This window comes from Nerophis ophidion, linkage group LG01 (genome assembly GCF_033978795.1).
Source record: "Nerophis ophidion isolate RoL-2023_Sa linkage group LG01, RoL_Noph_v1.0, whole genome shotgun sequence".
In the NCBI taxonomy this organism is placed as follows: Eukaryota; Metazoa; Chordata; class Actinopteri; order Syngnathiformes; family Syngnathidae; genus Nerophis; species Nerophis ophidion.
This window is the reverse complement of record NC_084611.1, coordinates 18,091,085-18,116,419: the sequence shown is the minus strand read 5'-3', so window position 1 is coordinate 18,116,419 and position 25,335 is coordinate 18,091,085. Positions and strand designations below refer to the sequence as shown.

At 38.7% G+C, this 25,335-nt stretch overlaps 1 protein-coding gene across 1 annotated transcript in view; it reads left to right on the top strand.

Moving 5' to 3' along the window:
* LOC133551210 (GDNF family receptor alpha-2-like) overlaps positions 1 to 25,335 on the top strand; it is a 299,303-nt gene that overhangs the window by 207,331 nt on the left and 66,637 nt on the right. The window contains exon 5 of the mRNA XM_061897692.1: positions 16,767 to 16,879. Within this exon, the coding sequence (XP_061753676.1) occupies positions 16,767 to 16,879 (113 nt within the window). The remainder of the gene's footprint in view (positions 1 to 16,766; positions 16,880 to 25,335) is intronic.

The window sequence follows — 25,335 nt, the reverse complement described above, 5'->3', positions numbered from 1 at the left end:
GGTTTCACAGTGGCAGAGGGGTTAGTGCGTCTGCCTCACAATACGAAGGTCCTGCAGTCCTGGGTTCAATTCCAGGCTCGGGATCTTTCTGTGTGGAGTTTGCATGTTCTCCCCGTGAATGCGTGGGTTCCCTCCGGGTACTTCCTCCCACTTCCAAAGACATGCACCTGGGGATAGGTTGATTGGCAACACTAATTTGGCTCTAGTGTGTGAATGTGAGTGTGAATGTTGTCTGTCAATCTGTGTTGGCCCTGCGATGAGGTGGCGACTTGTCCAGGGTGTACCCCGCCTTCCACCCGATTGTAGCTGAGAAAGGCGCCAGCGCCCCCCGCAACCCCAAAAGGGAATAAGCGGTAGAAAATGGATGGATGGATGGAGTAGTTAAATTACGAGGAGTAGTTTACGTTCCGACATAAAGGAGTCAGCGTCGGCCATCTTTATACTGTCCTTCTTCATCAACGTCAGGTGTGTCAGGTGTAGACTGTCGCCGGCTGCGGCGGAGAGTGGGCGTGGTCCGCTTGATGAGTGCGGGGGTCTGTTTGAAGTTTGCAGCGGAGCCTCTGCGTGCTCTTGCAGCAGCGGGAAGCACAGCATGTGTGTGTGTGACACAACATATATACAGTCAAGTATTTTAACACCCTGCTCTTTTGCAAGTTCTCCCACTTAGAAATCATGGAGAGGGTCTGAAATTTTCACGGTAGGTGTATGTCCACTGTATGAGAGATAACCTAAAAAGAAAAATCCAGAAATCACAATCTATGATTTTTTTAACAATTTATTTGTGTGATACAGCTGAAAATAAGTATTTGAACACCTGTCTATCAGCTAGAATTCTGACCCTCAAAGACCTGTTAGTCCGCCTTTAAAAGTCCTCCTCCACTCCACTGTATTATCCTGAATCAGATGCACCTGTGTGAAGTCGTTAGCTGCATAAAGACACCTGTCCACCCCATACAATCAGTAAGTTCCAAACATTCAGCATGGCTAAGAGCAAATAACTGTCCAAAGACACCAGGGACAAAAATTGTACGACTCCACAAGAATGGAAAGGGCTATGGAGAAATTGGCAAGCAGCTTGGTGAAAAAGGGTCCACTGTTGGAACAATCATTAGAAAATGGAAGAAGCTAAACATAACGGTCAATCTAAATTGGAGTGGAGCCCCATGCAAGATATCACCTGGTGGGGTCTCAATGATGCTAAGAAAGGTGAGGAATCAGCCCAGGACTACACGGCAGGACTTGGTCAATGACCTGAACAGAGCTGGGACCACTGTTTCCATGGTCACTGTTGGTAATACACTTAGACGTCATGTTTTGAAATCATGCATGGCACGGAAGGTTCCTCTGCTTAAACCAGAACATGTTCAGGCCCGTCTCATCCATTTGGATGATCCAGATCATGGGAGAAAGTTTTGAGGACAGATGAGACCAAAATTGTTCTTTTTGGTCAGAATTCCACTATGCGTGTTTGGAGGAAGAAGAATGATGCGTACCATCCCAAGAACACCATACCTACTGTGAAGCATGGGGGTGGTAGCATCATGCTTTGGGGGTGTTTTCTGCTCATGGGACAGGACGACTGTACTGTATTAAGGAGAGGATGACTGCAGCCATGTATTGTGAGGTTTTGGCCAACAACCTCCTTCCCTCAGTCAGATCATTGAAGATAAGTCGTGGCTGGATCTTCAAACATGACAATGACCCAAAGCACACAGCCAGGAAAACCACGAAGTGGCTATGTAAGAATCATATCAAGGTTTTAGAGTGGCCCACCCAGTCTCCAGACCTAAATCCAATTGAAAATCTTTGGAGGGAGCTGAAAGTCTGTGTTACTCAGCGACAGCCCAGAAGCCTGACTGATCTAGAGAAGATCTGTGTGGAGGAGTGGGCCAAAATCCCTCCTCCAGTCTGTGCAAACCTGGTGAAGAACTATAGGAAACGTTTGACCTCTGTAATTGCAAACTAAGGATACTCTACCAGATACTAATGTTGGTTATTTTCAGCTTTATCACACAAATAAATTGTTAATTGTTATCATCCCTACTAGCCTGTTTTGGAGGTTTCCCTGCTTGTCAGGGGATTTTATACAATAAATAATAATAATAATTCTTCTTCTTCTTATTATTATTATTATAAGCTCAATACCGCTCTATCCCGGTATTGAGCACTGTATAATTGATAAAACACAACAACCTTGACTATATATATATATATATATATATATATATATATATATATATATATATATATATATATTTATAAATTTTTTTACCCAATACGGTCCCTTAGTCAAAAAGTTTGGGGACCCATGATCTAAGGGTTATTTTATAAAATATAGGGAAACCTGTAAAACAGGCTTGTAGGGATGATATAGCCTCTGTGTTTTTTCCTGACCAAATGTAAATTCCGCTCTGCCCCGATTAACAACAGAAACCTTGACTATATATATGTGTGTGTGTATATATATATATATATATATATATATATATATATATATATATATATATATCCATCCATTTTCTACCTCTTATTCCCTTTGGGGTCGTGAGGGGTATATATATATATATATATATATATATATATATATATATATATATATATATATATATATATATATATGTATATATATATATATATATCTTAATTGGATTATCCAGAGAATAGTGCTCGATACCGTGGTAGAGCGCAACCTTACAACAGTGGTAATAAAAGATGCAACCTATGCTTAAAAGAGAAACTGTTTATTATATATCGCCCAGACCTGTCATCCCTCAACAAGCGCAGTGAAATCATATCAACATGCCGTCACAGACGGAAACACCTCCTAGGTAACACATGAGCCAATCACCACACCCTACGCCTGCCTGTACCTACCCACTCGGTGTGCTATATAAACCATTGTATGTGAATGCTTCCATTAAAATTTCCTGACGATTGAGGGGACCCCTCATGAAACTGTTCTGTAGAGATGAAGTAGTCTTGTGATTTTTCCCCACACATACATATATATATGTATATATATATATATACAATTTTTTTTTCTTACCCAAAGGAGCCCCCCGACTCAAAAAGTTTGGGGACCAAAGGGTTAAAAAAAAAAGGCATGTGTAAACTACTGTTTTTTTCGTGTATTTCTCGCCATGTCAAAGTTGACTAACTAGTCTATGTCCACAACCTTCCAGCTGCATTGTTGGCTAACCCTTATTTACGAGTTACAATGCATACAAGAAAAGAAGAACACATCTTGCATATGGTTTGTAAATGATAGGCAAAACTCCACAAAGAGTGCAGTTGTCCTTTAAGTGAACGCACGTGTCAGTCCCACCCACTACAGTACAGGCCCATAAATAGATACATCACACATTGTGGCCAGGATGCGGAAACACATCATTTACTTTGTTCATCTCTTTTATTCCCTTCTGCTAATGAACTCGTCGCATTTGTTAAAAGGCAGCATATCTGCAGGGGGTACACAGTGTCGGAACACGAGGTGATTATTTTCACATCCGTTTTGAGGCATTAAGATGATTAAGCGTCCCCGAAGAAGACCATCATCGTGATAGCGATACCCTTTTGTGAGGTGTGTGTCGCAGAGTGCCGTATAAAAGACATCAGCAGAGGGGATATCGGCCCCTCAACACACGTGGGCCTCAATTTGTCTGCACTGGCTGCACGCGGCGAGGAAAAAAAAAAAAAAAGCATCCACAAGTGAAGCATAAACTGTTCAGCTTGGATTGCTGTGCTCGTTAAAAAACTCCAAAATAACATTCATTCGTATTTCTGTCCTCTGAAAATGCAGTGTCATTTCGGAGAAAATACACTTGAAGGAACTTACAGTAGAGCAGTGCGTCTCATATTTATATATATGTATATTTATATATATATATATATATATATATATATATATGTATATATATATATATATATCCCAATGAGATGGCGACTTGTCCAGGGTGCACCCCGCCTTCCGCCCGATTGTAGCTGAGATAGGCGCCAGCGCCCCCCGTGACCCCAAAAGGGAATAAGCGGTAGAAAATGGATGGATCCATCCATCCATTTTCTACCGCTTATTCCCTATGGATGGATGGATATATATATATATATATATATATATATATATATATCCATCCATCCATTTTCTACCGCTTATTCCCTTTCGGGGTCGCGGGGGGCGCTGGCGCCTATCTCAGCTACATATATATATATATATATATATATATATATATATATATATATATCCATCTTCTTCTGCTTATCCGAGGTCGGGTCGCGGGGGGGGGCAGCAGCCTAAGCAGGGAAGCCCAGACTTCCCTCTCCCCAGCCACTTCGTCTAGCTCTTCCCGGGGGATCCCGAGGCTTTCCCAGGCCAGCCGGGAGACATAGTCTTCCCAACGTGTCCTGGGTCTTCCCCGTGGCCTCCTACTGGTTGGACATGCCCTTAAGACCTCCCTATCTTTAAGGGAGAGCCCCGCCACACGGCAGAGGAAACTAATTTCGTCCGCTTGTACCTGTGATCTTATCCTTTCGGTCATGACCCAAAGCTCATGACCATAGGTGAGGATGGGAACATAGATCGACCGGTAAATTGAGAGCTTTGCCTTCCGGCTCAGGTCCTTCTTCACCACAACGGATCGGTACAACGTCCGCATTACTGAAGACGCCGCATCAATCCGCCTGTCGATCTCACGATCCACTCTTCCCTCACTCGTGAACAAGACTCCCAGGTACTTGAACTCCTCCACTTGGGGCAGGGTCTCCTCCCCAACCCGGAGATGGCATTCCACCCTTTTCCGGGCGAGAACAATGGACTCGGACTTGGAGGTGCTGATTCTCATTCCGGTCGCTTCACACTCGGCTGCAAACCGATCCAGTGAGAGCTGAAGATCCCGGCCAGATGAAGCCATCAGGACCACATCATCTGCAAAAAGCAGAGACCTAATCCCGCGGCCACCAAACCAGATCCACTCAATGCCTTGACTGCGCCTAGAAATTCTGTCCATAAAAGTTATGAACAGAATCGGTGACAAAGGACAGCCTTGGCGGAGTCCAACCCTCACTGGAAACGTGTTCGACCAAGCTCTGACACCGATCTTATAGGGAGTGGACCGCCACAATAAGACAGTCCGATACCCCATACTCTCTGAGCACTCCCCACAGGACTTCCCGAGGGACACGGTCGAATGCCTTCTCCAAGTCCACAAAGCACATGTAGACTGGTTGGGCAAACTCCCATGCACCCTCAAGAACCCTGCCGAGAGTATAGAGCTGGTCCACAGTCCCACGACCAGGCTAATTGGGAACAGGTGGGTGCTGTGATTGGGTATAAAAACAGCTTCCCAAAAACTGCTCAGTCTTTCACAAGAAAGGATGGAGCAAGGAATAAGCAAATGGAACAATGGCACCATGTGACTTTTGAGACGTGTGGATCGTTGACCGACTGTTGCAACTTGAGGCTCTTGGAATGTTGAATACCACTTTAGCTTTTACATGAACTTCATTTAGAGCTGGGGGCAAATGCATTTCACTTCAAAAAGTATGAAATATTGTGCCCTGCTTCTTCACTCACTGAAATAACAGGTGACACGCCTTGCTAAATATGGCCACAAAATCATCATAAACTGGCATCATTACTTAACCGTTGAGGCGTTCGCTTTAGGCTTGTTCTTTTTTTGCCCTTTAATTAAAACAAGTCATGTAACAACAAAATGTTTTGTTTTTTTTACTAATTAGCGTCTCATTGCTTTGTATACTTCAGATGCAGGCTCCTAAAATGGGATGAAAGCATTTATGTTTGGCTTTCAGATAGATAGATAGATAGATAGATAGATAGATAGATAGATAGATAGATGGATAGATCTTTATTGATTCCTTCAGGAGAGTTAAATTCCAGCAGCAGTGTACAGAATTGAGATGTAATTTAAAAAGTAAAATAATGGGGGTATAAATGAAAAAAAAAAAATAGAAAAATATTAAAATAACAATAAAAAGAAAAAGCAACATGAGAATAGAAATATAACAGTAAAAAAAAGAATATAACAAGAGAAACTAGGCAGCAGTGACCATGTTATGATAAAGTATTGTTTACTACTGCATTGTCAATTGGATCAGGGCTGGGAGTTCAAAGGATATCAACATATATCGCCATAGACACGTAATCCATATCATTAGAAAATGCGTCCGATAAAATGTAATTTTTTAAATGTTTTTATTTGTATTTTGTCGGAAGAAAGCGGAAGTTGCGCAGCAATGGTTTTTGCATAAACAAAGGGTGAAAAACATCTCCATGGTAAGATATGATTATGAGATAAAACGTCATAATTGTGAAGTGAATTGAAGTGAATTATATTTATATAGCGCTTTTTCTCTAGTGGCTCAAAGCGCTTTACATAGTGAAACCCAATATCTAATTTTTACATTTAAACCAGTGTGGGTGGCACTGGGAGCAGGTGGGTAAAGTGTCTTGCCCAAGGACACAACGGCAGTGACTAGGATGGCGGAAGCGGGGATCGAACCTGCAACCCTCAAGTTGCTGGCACGGCCACTCTACCAACCGAGCTATGCCGGTTTTATATCATATAATTATGATATAAAATCAAAATTATAAGATAAAACGTCATAATTATGATATAAAATCAAAAATATGAGATAAAACATCATAATTATGATATAAAATACAAATTATGAGATAAAACGTCATAATTTTGAGACAAACATTTTAATAATTATGTCATAGTTATGAGATAAGAAAGTCGAAATTATGAGATACAAAATCATAATTATGAGAAAAACTATAATAATTATGACTTTTTTCTTATAATGTTTACTTTTTATCTCATATTTTACGATTTTTTTGGTCTAATAATTTACACTTTTATCTCATAATTATGACTCTATCTAATAATTGTAACTTTTTCCCCACTATTTTGACTTTTTATGTAATAATTTTTACTTTTTATCTTATAATTTTGACTTTTCAACCTCCTAATTATGACTTCTTATCTCATCACTTTGAATTTTTATATCCGAATAATGACTTCTTGTCCAGTTAATTAAATTTTTTATCTCATATTATTGATTTATCATTTCGACTTCCTGTCATGCCCTGTGGTCTGGATTATGTTTTTGTTATTTTTTGTTAGTTTTGGACTCTTTTAGTTCTTGTTTACTCTCCCTTGTTTCGTTACCATGGCCACTCATTAGTGTCACCGGCTGCTGGTGTTCGGACACGCACTTGCTCTACTTATGAGTCTATTATTTAAGCCTGTTTTTGCCAGGTAGTCGGCCTGGCGACATTGCTTGTTTTCATGCGATCCCAAAGTTCATGTTGGTCAATTCAAGCCATTTCCACGTAAATCATGTTTATTTCATGCCACAGTTTTGGGTTTGTTCCAAGCTATAGTTTATGCTGTTTGTTTCATGCCACAGTCTAGTGTTTGTTCCACACTGTAGTTTATGTTTGTTCACCTTTTGCCCTGCCAAGATTTGTTGTTAGATTAATAAATATGCTCCTACCTCCTACCCTTGTTTGGAAAAAGTATGTTTGCATCCCGGTAGAACAAACTTCGTAGCAAGCTTCGGATCCCCCTGTCCGTCATGACACTTCCTATTACACTTTATTTTATAATTATGACTTACCATTGGGGTATTTTTATTTTTTATTTTTTTTGCAACGAAACTAGCTTCTATACCAATCACAGGTAGACATTATAAGATAAGATGTGGATCAGAATTGGAGTTGGGCAATAAAAATATATCATTATATATCGCCATAGACACGTAACGGATATCACTAAAAAATGCGTTCGATAAAATGTTCGATATCTATATGTCTATATATATATATATATATATGTATATAATTTATTTATTTTATTTTTTTTTTTTTCGTTGGAAGTTAAATTTAAATTACCAATGATTGTCACACACACACTAGGCGTGGTTAAATTTGTCCTTTGCATTTGACCCATCCCCTTGTTCACCCCCTGGGAGTTGAGGGGAGCAGTGGGCAGCAGCTGTGGCCGCGCCCGGGAAAGAAAGAAAGAAAGCGGAAGTTGCGAAGCAAGGTCCTTTGCATAAACAAAGAGGGAAACAAATTCTCAATGTAAGTTATAATTATGAGATAAAACGTCATATATATGATATAACATCTAAATTATGACATAAATGTCATAATTATTATAAAAAATCTAAATGATCAGATAAACGTCATAACTATGATCTAAAATTTAAATTATCAGATAAACGTCATAATTATGATATAAAATCTAATTTATGAGATAAACGTCATACTTATGATGGATATAAAATCTAAATCATCACATAAACCTCATAATCATTATAAAAAATCTAAATGATCAGATAAACGTCATAATTATGATATAAAATCAAAATTATCATATACACGTCGTAATTATGATATAAAATCAAATTTATGAGATAAACGTCATACTTATGATATAAAATCTAAATTATGAGATACACATCATAATTATGATATAAAATATAAATTACGAGATAAAGTCATAATTATGATATAAAATCTAATTTATGAGATAGACGTCATACTTATGATGGATATAAAATCTAAATTATCACATAAACGTCATAATCATTATAAAAAATATCTAAATGATCAGATAAACGTCATATTTATGATATAAAATCTAAATTATGAGATAAACGTCGTAATTATGATATGAAATCTAATTTATGAGATAAACGTCATACTTATGATATAAAATATAAATTACAAGATAAAGTCATAATTATGATATAAAATCTAAATTATGAGGCAAACGTCATAATTATGATGTATAATATAAATTATGACAAACGTCATAATTATTATAAAAAATCTAAATCATCAGATAAACGTCATAATTATGATATAAAATCAAAATTATTATATAAATGTCATACCTATGATATAAAATCTAAATTATCAGATAAACGTCATATTTATGATATAAAATCTAATTTATCAGATAAATGTCATACCTATGATATAAAATCTACTTTATGAGAAAAACGTCATAATTATGATATAAATCTAATTTATGAGATAAACGTCATACTTATGATATAAAATCTAAATTATGACATAAACATCATAATTATTATTAAAAAAAATCTATATTATCAGATAAATGTCATAATTATGGTATGAAATCTAAATTATCAGATAAACGTCATACTTATTATATAAAATCTAAATGACCAGATTAACGTCATCATTTTGATATCAAATCTAATTTATGAGATAAACATCATATTTATGATATATAATTATTATAAAAAATCTAAATGATCAGATAAACGTCATAATTATGACATAATATCTCAATTATCTGATAAACGTCATAATTATGATATAAAATCTAAATTATGAGAGAAACGTCATACTTATGATATAAAATCTAAATTATGACATTGTCATAATTATTAAAAAACATCTAAATTATCAGATAAACGTCATAATTATGATTTAAAATGTAAATTATGAGAGAACCGTCATAATTATGATATAAAATCAAATTTGTGAGATAACATAATTATTATAAAAAATCTAAATTATCAGATAAACGTCATAATTATGATATAAAATCAAAATTATCAGATAAACATCATGTTATCAAATCTAAATTATCAGATAAACGTCATTATGATATAAAATCTAATTTATGAGATAACATTATAGTTATGATATAAAATCTAAATTATGACATAAACGTCATAATTATGATATAAAATCTGATTTATGAGATAAACGTCATAATTATGATATAAAATCTAAATTGTGATATAAATGTCATACCTATGATATAAAATCTAATTTATGAAATAAATGTAATAATTATTATAAAAAAATCTAAATTATCAGATAAACGTCATAATTATTATATAAAATCAAAATTTATGTTATGAATGTCATACCTATGATATAAAATCTAAAAAATGAAATAAACGTCTTAATTGTTTTGATCTGGTTCCCGGATCACATCTCTAGTTTATATCCTTTTTTGTGTTTTGATCATTTCTGGACTCTGCCGATCCCTTCTTTTGAGCACTTGCTAGTTTATATTCATCACCACGGCTACGTCATTTGTTTCACCTGCACTGGCTCCAAATGCACACCTGTTTGTGATTATTGTTTTGGATTTAAGACCGCCTGCCACCATAGTTCTTTCTGGACGTTTTGTTTGCTCAATGCAACAGTTGCGTTTGATACTCTTGACTTTTGTATTTACTTTGCTAAGTCTTAGCTTAGCTTCCGCGCGCCCGGCACGCGCTTCTGGGGACTTTGTGAACTCGACTCTTGCTAACATTAGCATTTAGCTTTCCGTGCGTTGGCACACCTTTTCTTTGCCTTTGTACAAGTGTTATATTGTTATTCTTTATATTAAACAAGCTGCTACCTTCAATCCTGCCTGCTCCAGTCCTGTAGCATCTTGAGGTGACAACACACGCGCATCACGATGCGTCCCGAACGTAACAATAATTATGATATATAATCCAGTTTATGAGATAAACGTCATACTTATGATATAAAATCTAAATTATCAGAAAAACATCATAATTATGATATCAAATCTAAATTGTGAGATAAATGTCATAATATAAAACCTAAATTATCAGACAGACGTCATAATTATGAGACAAAAATTATAATAGTTTTGAAATACTTATGAGACAAGAAAGTCAAAAATATGAGCTACAGTCGTAATTATGAGAACAACTATAATAATTATGACTTTTTATTGAATAATTGTGACTTTTTATTTAATAATAATAATGACGTTGTTCCTTTCGTAATTATGACATTTTATCTTATAATGATCACTTTTTTTAATCTTTTTTTTTCCAACTTTAACTTTTTTTATCTCATAAATATGAGTTTATCTAATAATTTTTACATTTTCCCTCATGTTTTTTTTTTACTTCTTATGTGATAATTTTGACTTTTTATCTCATAATTATGACTTAAGGTATAGTAATTGTGGGGCGGCATAGCTCGGTTGGTAGAGTGGCCGTGCCAGCAACTTGAGAGTTGTAAGTTCGATTCCCGCTTGTGCCATCCTAGTTACTGCCGTTGTGTCCTTGGGCAAGACACTTTTACCCACCTCCTCCCAGTGCCACCCACACTGGTTTAAATGTAACTTAGATATTGGGTGTCACTTTGTAAAGCGCTTTGAGTCACTTGAGAAAAGCGCTATATAAATATAATTCACACAATTCACTAATTATCCAATTGGTAGCCGCTACAAATATATTGTTTTTAATCAAAAACTTTAAATCCGCCAGCGGGCTCAATGCGGTCAGCCCAAACGGCGGTGAATGGGTGAAAAGATGGAGGGACAGGAGGGAGAAGTGCGCTGGATTGATGTTCATGCAGCAGTTAGACTAACTTTGCACATGCTCCTCCCAATAAACTGACTTAAGTGGATTAGCAATGCCGCCCTGGGGCCCTCGGCAGACTTAAAGCTCTTATCGCATGCACACACCAAGACAAAACAAAAACAACAACAACAACAACAACAAAAAACACACCCCACTTTTATCAGTACCCAAGGTTTGACGCCCGGAGAGAATTCGGGAAGGCGCCGAGATGTGAGGGGATGATGCTGGAAGAGTGGGTCAAAAGCCACGCTCATCCTGCGTTCGTTAATTACCGGCTTTGTTGTGCATGTTGTCAAGATAGCAAAGTGTAAAAAAAAAAAAAAAAAAAAAAAAAAAAAAGGAGTCAGGAGGGAGATGTGGTTGTTATTCCGTCCACCTGGCGTCCAAGCAACCAGATGTGGTCCATATGTGGCTTCCTCATGCGGTGCCGGCCAATGAGGGCACGCGGCCAACGTCACATGTGCTGCCAAAAATATGGGAATGTCCCCCTTTTACCCCCCGCCTGCAATGTTGGAGAACTAGTATTCTGTTTCCCACCATTTGTGGCAGCGGGGGTGTTAAAAAAAGGCTGAAAAAAAAAACTGTTGCTTGAAAATAGGTTGTACGGTATACAAACCCCGTTTCCATATGAGTTGGGAAATTGTGTTAGATGTAAATATAAACGGAATACAATGATTTGGGAATAATTTTCAACCCATATTCAGTTGAATATGCTACAAAGACAAGATATTTGATGTTCAAACTCATAAACTTAATTTTTTTTGGCAATAATAATTAACTTAGAATTTCATGGCTGCAACACATGCCAATGTAGTTGGGAAAGGGCATGTTCACCACTGTGTTACATCACCTTTTCTTTTAACAACACTCATAAACTTTATTTTTTCCAAATAATCATTAACTTTAGAATTTGATGCCAGCAACACGTGACAAAGAAGTTGGGAAAGGTGGCAATAAATACTGATAAAGTTGAGGAATGCTCATCAAACGCTTATTTGGAACATCCCACAGGTGTGCAGGCTAATTGGGAACAGGTGGGTGCCATGATTGGGTTTGAATGCAGCTTCCCAAAAAATGCTCAGTCATTCACAAACAAAAGACGGGGCGAAGGTCCCCACTTTGTGAACAAATGCGTGAGCAAATAGTCAAACAGTTTAAGAACGACATTTTTCAACGGTCTATTGCAAAGAATTTAGGTATTTCACCATCTACGGTCCGTAATACCATCAAAAGGTTCAGAGAGTCTGGAGAAATCACTGAACGTAAGCGATGATACTTTCGTTCCCTCAGGCGGTACTGCATCAAAAAGCGACATCCGTGTGTAAAGGATATCACCACATGGGCTCAGGAACACTTCAGAAAACCACTGTCAGTAACTACAGTTTGTGGCTACACCTGTAAGTGCAAGTTAAAGCCCTACTATGCAAAGCCAAAGCCATTTATCAACGACACGCAGAAACGCCGCAGGCTTCTCTGGGCCTGAGCTCAGCTAAGATGGACTGCTGCAAAGTGGAAAAGTGTCCTGTGGTCTGACGAGTCCACATTTCAAATTGTTTTTTGCAAACGATGAACGGCGTGTCCTCCGGACCAAAGAGGAAAAGAACCATCAGGACTGTTCTAGGTGCAAAGTTAAAAAGCCAGCATCTGTGATGGTATGGGGGTGTACTAATGCCCATGGCATGGGTAACTTACACATCTGTGAAGGCACCATTAATGCTGAAAGCTCCATAGAGGTTTTGGAGCAACATATGTTGTCATCCAAGCAACGTTATCATGGACGCCCCTGTTTATTTCAGCAAGACAATGCCAAGCCATGTGTTACAACAAAGTGGCTTTGTAGTAAAAGAGTGCAAGTACTGTCTTGGCCCGCCTGCAGTACAGACCTGTCTCCCATCGAAAATGTGTGGCGCATTATGAAACGTAAAATATGACAGCGGAGACCCCGGATTGTTGAACGACTGAAGCTCTACATAAAACAAGAATGGGAAAGAATTTCACCTTCAAAGCTTCAACAATTAGTTTCCTCAGTTCCCAAACGTTTATTGAGTGTTGTTAAAAGAAAAGGTGATGTATCACAGTGATGAACATGCCCTTTCCCAACTACATTGGCATGTGTTGCAGCCATGAAATTCTAAGTTAATTATTATTGCAAAAAAATAATTAAGTTTATGAGTTTGAACATCAAATATCTTGTCTTTGTAGCGCATTCAACTGAATATGGGTTGAAAATGATTTGCAAATCATTGTATTCCGTTTATATTTACATCTAACACAATTTCCCAACTCTTATGTGAACAGGGTTTGTAGTACCGCCATACTAATTAATAATTTTCAGTACTATACCACTTCTGAAGCATACCACCTCCACCTTTCTACTTTGACTTCTCCATTATTAATTGAACAAATTGCAAAAGATTCAGCAACACAGATGTCCAGAATACTGTGTAATTATGCGATTAAAGCAGACTACTTATAGCTTGGATCGGGCTGGAAAAAAATGTCCGCTACAACCGGTGACGTCAAACGCACGCGTTATCATACCGCGCCGTTTTCAACAGGAAACTTCGCGGGAAATTTAAAATTGCAATTTAGTAAACTAAAAAGGCCGTATTGGCATGTTTTGCAATGTTAATATTTCATCATTGATATATAAACTATCAGACTGCGTGGTCGGTAGTAGTGGGTTTCAGTAGGCCTTTAAAGATATGTCTAGCTAGCTAGCGGCTAACGTCCATCCGCAGTGTTTTAGCTACTTCTAAATCACTAATCCTCGCCTCCATGGCGACAAATAAAGTAAGTTTCTTACAAGTATCATCCCTGCAGGACGAGGAATAGTTAAACATGTTTCACTACACACCGTAGCTCACCGGCGTCAAAATGTAAACAAACGCCATTGGTGGATCTACACCTATCATCCACTCTAATGATACCAAGCACAGGAGCGTGTCTCGTCGATACTATTATATTTTTTATCGTCACAAAATCTTTTTCCTTTCTTTAAAAGAATCATGTTATGTTTATAAAGTCATGACCAATGTATGATCCTGTAACTACTTGGTATCGGATTGATACCTAAATTTGTGGTATCGTCCAAAACTGATGTAAAGTATCAAACAAGAGAAGAATAAGTCATTATTACTCTTTAACAGAAGTGTAGCTGGAACATGTTAAAAGAGAAAGTAAGCAGATATTAACAGTAAATGAACAAGTAGATTAATAATTCATTTTCTACCATTTGTCCTTAATAATGTTGAGAAAATAATAGAATGACACAATATGTTACTGCATATGTCAGCAGACTAATTAGGGGTCTTTGTTTGTTTACTTACTACTAAAAGACAAGTTGTCTAGTACGTTCACTATTTTATTTAAGGACAAACTCGCAATAAGAAACATATATTTAATGTACCCTAAGATTTGTTGGTTAAAATAAAGCCAATGATTAATTTTTTTGTGGTACTCTTTATTTAGAAAAGTACCGAAAAGTATCGAAATAATTTTAGTGCCGATAGTGGTACGAAAATGTTGGTATCGTTACAACACTACTTAAAAAGTAAATCGTTGGTATTTTTTTCTCGGAAAATATTGTGGGTGCCAAGATTGTAGCACGGCCGTGTCACAATTGCTGGATTGGATTGCGCATGACGTCGCTTCCGGTCGCTGTTGCCGTGGATACGTGCACATGGAGTTCAAACTGTTCTCACCTCGTGGAAGTGGTTCCGATGGATATTTCGGCTTGAAAGTGTTTTTCAGCGTTTCTAAGATAATCCATCACAAAAGGAAAAAAAAAAAACTGTAATGATAAACAAAAATATTAAGTCAATCAATCTCAAAAACACAATCGAGTTTGCAGTGACGACTTTATCGATGTCTGTGTCTTATCGTAGTACCGTATTTTCCGGACTGTAGAGCGCACCGTCATATAAGCCACACCCACTAAATGTAAGAAGAAAAAATATATTTTTCATGTATTAGCCGCACCGGACTATAAATGATAAATGGGTTGTACTTGTATAGCGCTTTTCTACCTTCAAGGTACTCAAAGCGCTTTGACACTACTTCCACATTTACCCATTCACACACACATTCACACACTTATGGAGGGAGCTGCCATGCAAGGCGCTAACCAGCACCCATCAGGAGCAAGGGTGAAGTTTCTTGCTCAGGACACAACGGACGTGACGAGATTGGTACTAGGTGGGGATTGAACCAGGGACCCTCGGGTTGCGCACGGCCACTCTTCCACTGCGCCACGCCGTCCTGTCGCAGATTTATACGTTGTGAAATTAGTAATACACGTAAATATTTTGAAATGTTTATTTGCATACCTTGTTTCCAAAGGTTGTCTGTAACAAGGCAGTAAAACGGTGGTCAAACAAAACAGAAGTCATCATCATGGACCCACTAGCTGCAGGAGCTAGCTCTCCAATCAGCTAAACAAACTCAATAACTCCATGCCGTCGTAAAGTTAATAATACCAACAGAGACACTCTTAGACATATATTAGCAAATGCTAATGAAGCTAAATTGATTACATTACGATAATACGTATGAATATGCATGAAAACACTGCTGCAGACGTCACACTTGGGACGGTTTAGTTAGAAAGAAGTGTTTTAATTATAGTGTAAAACTTACAAACCTTGCTTGGAGTGATGAAGGAAGAGTCCTTTCAAGTAGAACGCTATTGACGGATAGAAGACAGAACGGGACTTCTACTTCGGATTGGAAGCCCAGTCAGAAACTAATTTAGAATATTTTATGAATGGGACTTTTTTTTTTTCCATATCCACAAAATTCAGTGCGCAGGTTGTGTTATGTGTGTTGACTGTTTGTGCTGGTCGAATAGTTGTTTTTTTCCCTGCACCATGACTAGAGAAGGTTGTTTGGATTGGGTCATAAAAGTGAATGCTATGCTTGTAATGTCTAGAAAGCACACATTATGGTCGCTGACCTGAGTTTCTCACATTCTCCACAATATGGTGACAAATTGCTACTTATCAGATCCCTGGCTATTTCAATTTAATGTGAAAACACCCCGCAGAACCACAACGAATTGTTTTAAATGTTGATTCAAATTGTTATATTTGTTTTACATTTAAATTAAAACACTTCCAAGTGGTCTACATAACATGTAATTGGGTTTGTTTTTTTTCATCAAAATGTTGCATAGATTTTGATTTACGGACCGTTTTTAAGCACCGTGTTTGTTAAATGGCTTCATGGGAGAATCGAACCTCCAGTATCAGACACGGTGCGAACATTTTTTTGTCCTTTTAAAATATGTATATATATATATATTTTATTTATTTATTTATTTTTTTAATTCTGACTCCGGTCTCCCTGTGCTTTGTGTTTTCGTTGCAAAGGTCCAGGCTGGCTGATTTCATGGCGAACTGCCGCAGCATCCCACCCACGGTGAGCACCTGTCCCAACCAAGACAATCACCAAGCCTGCTTGGCCTCCTACACAAGACTCATCGGTCAGTATCACGCCGGGGCTGCGGGTAAAACTGTAATGGAGGGAGGGTGTGTTTGTGCAAGAGAGATAGAGAGAGAAAGAGAGAAGGAGAGAGAAGAAGAAGCGACCTGCTGGGGGATCACATCATTTTTTTCACAAATGTCAACACCAGCTTGAGATTACAGGAGATGAAAAGCAGTGGTGCAGTCGTCTACTTCGCTTTGGGGCTGTCAAACGATGAAAATATTGAAATTTGCCACAGTGAAGCCCGGAAGATTTGACCAAAACACCTTGTGTCCAGTTTTTCTAGCATTAGCTTATGGCGAGAGATCAACACGACTTTGTTTCTCGTACATTTGGAATGGAGAAGGAGGGCGTGTGGGACAGTGCTGAGAAGAAACCGATGATATTCATTGAATTAAGGAAGGAAATAATTAAAAAACAAAAACACAGCTGGTCTGCACCGAGCCGATAACGCCAGCTAAGGATGTTAAGATGTATAAAAAGTGGACAATTATCTCTGCGAATATGTAAAAGCTGCTGATGGTGTGTTTGACGGAAGAAGCAGTTGGAGGAAGTCCACTCTCCGAAGGAAATGTGTGTGTATCGTGTGTTTTTTCTTTAACTTTTTTCATATGTATTATGTTTCATTTTATAATATTATATTAGAATTATAAGTCTTACTAATAAATATTCAATAATTATTTCATACATGTATAAAATAGTTCCATCCATTCATTTTCTACCGCTTATTACCTTTTTTGGGATCGCGGGGGGCGCTGGCGCCTACCTCAGCTACAATCGGGCGGAAGGCGGGGTACACCCTGGACAAGTCGCCACCTCATCGCAGGGCCAACACAGACAGACAATATTCACACTCACATTCACACACTAGGGCCAATTTAGTGTTGCCAATCAACCTATCCCCAGGTGCATCATATTACCCATCCATCCATCCATTTCTACCGCTTGTCCCTATTGCGGTCGCGGGGGAGCTTATCTCAGCTGCATTCGTGCGTAAGGCGGCATACACCCTGGACAAGTCGCCACCTCATCACAGGGCATTTAATCATTCTAATATAATTAATATTTGTATTAATATTAGGATTATTAAATGATTAAAATATTTAATCATGATTAATTGCAGTTTGTTCATAGTTGACTAAAATGTTAATAGAAATATTTTTAATCATTAATAAGTCTACCTCAGACGGGTAATTTTCATGTTTTTAATAACATAACTAGACAATTTCTTTGCTACTTGCTGGTCCTCCAAATCTAAACATCAGACATGGAATTGATTAGCTGGACTCTCGACTCAATTGACAAAATCTTTTCGACGATGTAAAGAGGTTCTGGTGTGCCTGGCTGCCCTGACGGAACCATTGCTGCGGGGTACGTAAGAGATTCCTGGGACAAATGGAGAATCATGTGCCTCTTAGTCCTTTCCATCGAGGACATGGAAGACATCTACCGATTTGGAACCGTGATCGTGGGGTACCTGCCGATTGGGCTGGGCATCGTATAATTTGTAAGACGATGAGCCAACATGAATATACGAATAGAACAGACAGGCCATTCTAATGTCTGCTCGTGGAAAAACAAACATCCTAATTTACGAGTAGACTCCTTCGAATGGACTTGAAGCAACAACAAGAGCAGGCTGTTCAGTAAGCATCCCAGAAGTACTCCTCAAAAATGGACGCTTTTGACCTCCCTCCCTCCTCGACGACACCGGGCCTATGGACACTACACCACTACACCCAAAGACAATGGGCATATACACAAACACACTCCCCACCCTCACCCCACGCATTCACCACTGCTTGATGGGGTGATGGACGGCTGAGTAGCTAGCGCTTTATAGCAACCCCGGCCCCCCTCTGTTGCAAAGTGTTGTGATTATATGTAACATGTTTATGTGTGCTATGGCAAATGAGGTTTTACTCTAGTCACTTTTACTTCAACAAAATGTATTAGTAACCTATTTAACTATTACTGTAGTAAGTAGACTGGTACTTTAGTCTTGTTTACTTTAAAAAATGCATAAGAACTTTTGTCCCTTGACTAGTACACTGGTGTACTGTAGTCACTTTTACTTTAACACATGTATTAGTATTCTAGTCGCTTTAAAGGTACTGTAGTAACTTTACTAGTACTGTAGTCACTTTTACTTTAACAAATGTATTAGTACTCTTGTCACTTGACTAGTACTGTAGTAACCGTTAGTTTAACAAATATATTAGTACTCTCGTCACTTTACTAGTACTGTAGTCACTTTTAGTTTAACAAATGTATTAGTACTCTAGTCACATGACTAGCACTGTAGTCACTTTACTAGTACTGTAGTCACTTTACTAGTACTGTAGTCACTTTTACTTTAACAAATGTATTAGTTTTCTAGTCACTTTACTAGTACTGTAGTAACTTTTAGATTAACACATCTATTGGTTCTCTCGTCACTTTACTAGTACTGTAGTCACTTTTAGTTAACAATTGTATTAGTACTCCCTTCACTTTACTAGTACTGTAGTCACTTTTAGTTTAGCAAAAGTATTAGTACTCTAGTCACTTGTCTAGTACTCTGGTGTCACTTTACTAGTACTGTAGTAACTTTGACTTTAACAAATATATTGGTACTGTAGTCACTTTATTATCACTGTAGTAACCTTTCGTTTAACAAATGTATTAGTACTCTTGTCTCTTTACTAGTACTGTAGTCACTTTTAGTTTAACAAATGTATTAGTAATCTTGTCACTTGACTAGTAATGTAGTAACCATTAATTTAACAATTGTAACATCTACTGTCAACATCTACTGTCTATAATATCATCAAAAGGTTCAGAGAATCTAGGGAAATCACTCCACGTAAGCGGCATGGTCGGAAACCAACATTGAATGACCGTGACCTTCCATCCCTCAGACGGCTCTGTATCAAAAACCGACATCAATCTCTAAAGGATATCACCACATGGGCTCAGGAACACTTCAGAAAACCACTGTCACTAAATACAGTTTGTCGCTACATCCGTAAGGGCAAGTTAAAGCTCTACTATGCAAAGCGAAAGCCATTTATCAACAACATCCAGAAACGCCGCCGGCTTCTCTGAGTCCGAAATCCTCTAAGATAGACTGATGCGAAGTGGCAAAACTGTTCTGTTGTCTGAGAAGTCCACATTTCAAATTGTTTTTGGAAATATTCGACATTGTGTCATCCGGACCAAAGGGGAAGCAAACCTTCCAGACTGTTATCGACGCAAAGTTCAAAAGCCAACATTTGTGATGGTATGGGGGTGCATTAGTGCCCAAGGCATGGGTAACTTACACATCTCTGAAGGCACCATTAATGCTGAAAGGTCCAGGTTTTGGAGCAACATATGTTGTCATCCAAGCAACGTTATCATGGACACCCCTGTTTATTTCAGCAAGACAATGCCAAGCCACGTGTTACAACAAAGTGGCTTTGTAGTAAAAGAGTGCGGGTACTTTCCTGGCCCGCCTGCAGTCCAGACCTGTCTCCCATCGAAAATGTGTGGCGCATTATGAAGCGTAAAATACGACAGCGGAGACCCCGGCCTGTTGAACGACTGAAGCTCTACATAAAACAAGAATGGGAAAGAATTCCACTTTCAAAGCTTCAACAATTAGTTTTCTCAGTTCCCAAACGTTTATTGAGTGTTGTTAAAAGAAAAAGTGATGTAACACAGTGGTGAACATGCCCTTTCCCAACTACTTTGGCACGTGTTGCAGCCATGAAATTCTAAGTTAATTACTGTACTATTTGCAACAAAAAAAATTTTAAGTTTATGAGTTTGAACATCAAATATCTTGTCTTTGTAGAGCATTCAACTGAATATGGGTTGAAAAGGATTTGCAAATCATTGTATTCCGTTTAGATTTCCATCTAACACAATTTCCCAACTCATATTGAAACAGGGTTTGTATTAGTACTCTCGTCACTTGACTAGTACTGTAGTCACTTTTAGTTTAACAAATGTATTAGTACGCTAGTCACTTGACTAGTACTGTAGCGGCGCCCCCGGCCGAAAAGTCGCCTGTGGTTTATGTCACCTTACAAGACACTACTCTTCCTGCAAAGTGTACTGTAACATTGTCAGTTTTCAAAGAGCATTTTTTTGGGCAACTATACAATACAACTCGCCTTTGACAGTTGTCAAAGATTTTATAGACACTACTTTTTTGGTGCTGTTTTTAGGACCTACTGCAAAAATTGGTCAAAGATCCTTTATAATAGTGTTTCTTGTATAGAAATATAAAAAATATATCTGTTTCTCAGCTGTAATCCGTATGGGCCTCAGCGGTTCTTAGTTATAATACATTTTTCTACCACTTGTGGACGTAATGACAATATTAAAACTCAGAAAAAGTTTGGTTTCTTAAGCACAAAAATTATGACTAAAGTGGTGAAGCTGTATTTTTATTTTTATAAATTTAGTTTATTTATTTTAGCACAACGTAATTGTACTTTTTGGGCAATTATTTGAGTCCCTTTTTTATGCGGTATATTTGATGAGTATTTATTTTTCTAATAAGCCTGACCTAAGGTTTATTTGTTAAATAAAGACTAATCTTTGCGATTAACACATGGTTATATCATTCAACAAGGTTGTAAACTAAGTAGGTTAGATTGCATACGATTAAAACCAAGAGTTAGACGACTGATTCAGTTTTAATATTTGATAAATATATATATACATCTATATATATATAATATATACGGCGTGGCGCAGTTGGGAGAGTGGCTGTGCCAGCGACCTTAGGGTTCCTGGTTCAATCCCCCACCTTCTACCATCTTTGTCACGTCCGTTGTGTCCTTGAGCAAGACACTTGACCCTTGCTCCTGATGGGTCCTGGTTAGCGCCTTGCATGGCAGCTGCCGCCCTCAGTGTGTGAATGTGTGTGTGAATGGGTGAATGTAGAAATAGTGTCAAAGCGCTTTGAGTTCCTTAAAAAGGTAGAAAAGCGCTATACAAGTATACCCCATTTACCATTTATATCAGTGGTGTCAAACTCAAATACAGATCAGGCCAAAATTTAAAATTGAACAAAGCCGCGGGGCCGAGGTTGAACAAATTAACCCTTTAACAGGGACCCAAACAAGTTTTGCATTGAATATTGACCAAGGAAGGCTTATATAACTTTATAGTGACATACAAGATCCAGTTTCAAATAATAATAATTAAAAAATATCAATGGCATATCAAATTAAATAAAAACACAAATTTAATGCCTTTTTTTGGCGGCGGGTTTGAGTTGGGGCGGGGTTTAGTGTTAGCGGGGGTGTATATTGTAGCGTCCAGGAAGAGTTAGTGATGCAAGGGCTTCTCGGTATTTGTCCGGTTGTATTTATATTGTGTTACGGTGCGGACGTTCTCCCGAAATGTGTTTGTCATTCTTGTTTGGTGTGGGTTCACACTGTGGCGCACATTTGTAACAGTGTTAACCTTGTTTATACGGCCACCCTCAGTGTGACCTGTATGGCTGTTGACCAAGTATGCCTTGCATAGACTTGTGTGTGTGTATGAGCCGCATATATTATGTGAGTGGGCTGGCACGCTGTTTTTATGGAAGAAAAGCGGACTTTGATTGATTGATTGATACTTTTATTAGTAGATTGCACAGTACAGTACATATTCCGTACAATTGACCACTAAATGGTAACACCCGAATAAGTTTCTCAACTTGTTTAAGTCGGGGTCAACGTTAATCAATTCATGGTACAAATATATACTATCAACATAATACAGTCATCACACAAGTTAATCATCATAGTATATACATTGAATTATTTACATTATTTACAATCCGGGGGTTGGGATGAGGAGCTTTGGTTGATATCAGTACTTCAGTCATCAACAATTGCATCAACAGAGAAATGTGGACATTGAAACAGTGTAGGTCTTATTTAGTAGGATATGTGCAGCCAGCAGAGAACATAGTGAGTTCAGATAGCATAAGAACAAGTATATACATTAGAAGTACATTTGAGTTGTTTATAATCCGAGGAGATGGGATGTGAATGGAGGAGGGTATTAGTAAAGTGTTGAAGTTGCCTGGAGGTGTTGTTTTAGAGCGGTTTTGAAGGAACATAGAGATGCACTTACTTTTATACCTGTTGGGAGTGCATTCCACATTGATGTGGCATAGAAAGAGAATGAGCTAAGACCTTTGTTAGATCGAAATCTGGGTTTAACGTGGTTTGTGGAGCTCCCCCTGGTGTTGTGGTTATGGCGGTCATTTACGTTAAGGAAGTAATTTGACATGTACTTCGGTATCAAGGAGGTGTAGCGGATTTTATAGACTAGGCTCAGTGCAAGTTGTTTTACTCTGTCCTCCACCCTGAGCCAGCCCACTTTGGAGAAGTGGGTTGGATTGAGGTGTGATCTGGGGTGGAGGTCTAAAAGTAACCGGATTAGCTTATTCTGGGATGTTTGGAGTCTAGATTTGAGGGTTTTGGAGGTGCTGGGGTACCAGGAGGTGCAAGCGTAATCGAAGAAGGGTTGAATGAGAGTTCCCGCTAGAATCCTCAAGGTGCTTTTGTTGACCAGAGAGGAGATTCTGTAGAGGAATCTCGTTCTTTGGTTGACCTTTTTGATCACCTTGGCGTGGCGACATGTAGAGAACGCCAAAAGCAGTGCTTTTGCGGCCCGCCCCCAATATTATTGTCCGGGTGGAAATCGGGAGAAATTCGGGAGGGTCACTGAACTTCGGGAGTCTCCCGGGAAAATTGGGAGGGTTGACGAGTATGAGTATTAGCGGTGAATGTGGTGTTACAGCGGCGGGCCAGCTCTAATGTTAATTTGATATTGCCTCAAGGGCCAGATGAAATTACACGGCGGGCCAAATTTGGTCCGCGGGCCAGAGTTTGACACCCATGATTTATATGATGTCATCAATGTGATGACATCCCATGCCATCTGCAGTTGCTCCGTTAAAAGAAGGCGTGGTCATCGCGTTATTGCCGCGTTAACGTTGCCAGCCTGCAGAGAGAGAGTGTCAGCTACGCCCCCCCCCCCCCAAAACCCCCACCCCCGCCCCCAAGCGCCCCGGCCTTCAAGTTGCTAGTCAAAGCAATTAGGAAGACACAGAGAGCGTGTTTACTTAATTAAAAGACGTGATGACCATCTGTTTGCTCGCATTAAACTCGCGGGCCCCCGACAAGGCGGCGCCCGTGTACTTCCACCACGGCGCCTTGGCGGGTTTTCTTTTTTTTTTTTTTTTTTTGTCCGAGATTACACACGGCGCTAAATTGGAATTCTCCTGCACGGGTCCACAAATTGTGCGCAGTGTGGAGATAATAAGTCGTGCCGCTCGCGCCGAGTGGATGACACGGCTGACTCCAGCTGGCAGACCTTTCAAAAGTGAAGTGTTTTGCTGCGGAGCTGCTAGAGTCAGATAGCACACGCGCACACGCTTCCCAAAGCACCTGCTTTTACCCAAAAAAAAATAAAAAATATTCATAAACATAATGGCCTCTTTACATCCGAAATGAAGTATTACGCCAAGCTTTCCCGACCCATAAAACTAAAACAGACCAATTCCATTCCGGCCTTTATGTTTTCTGTGAACTATTCGCAATAAATGTCGTCCATTATTGTCCATTAGTGACCCATAGATGTTTGTTCTAATGCAGGGATGTCAAACTCAAGGCCCGGGGGCCAGAGGTGGCCCATCTCATTATGTTATATGCCTGGAAATAATATGCATCCATAAAGTATTTTATATTGTCTTACTGAATGTATTCCTCCTTTCTCTTTCGACCCGAAAAAAGAACATGTAATGCATGCCATCACATATATTTTATTCCATGGTCTTCAGTCTGTGATCTTCATCCTGCTATGGCATCCCATAATGTGAAGCTGTTTCTATGTTTTATTTATTTATTTACAAACCCTGTTTCCATATGAGTTTGGAAATTGTGTTGGATGTAAATATAAACGGAATACAATGATTTGCGAATCGTTTTCAATTCATATTCAGTTCAATATGCTACAAAGACAACATCCATCCATCCATTTTCTACCGCTTATTGCCTTTTGGGGTCGCGGGGGGTGCTGGCGCCTATCTCAGCTACAATCGGGCGGAAGGCGGGTACACCCTGGACAAGTCGCCACCTCATCACAGGGCCAACACATAACAGATAAAACATTTTTTTTCTTGTTGCAAATAATCATTAACTTTAGAATTTGATGCCAGCAACACGTGACAAAGAAGTTGGGAAAGGTGACAATAAATACTGATAAAGTTGAGGAATGCTCGTCAAAGACTTATTTGGAAAATCCCACAGGTGTGCAGGCTAATTGGGAACAGGTGGGTGCCATGATTGGGTGTAAAAACAGCTTTCCAAAAAATGCTCAGTCTTTCACAAGAAAGGAAGGGGCGAGGTACACCCCTTTGTCCACAACTGCGTGAGCAAATAGTCAAACAGTTTAAGAACAATGTTTCTCAAAGTGCAA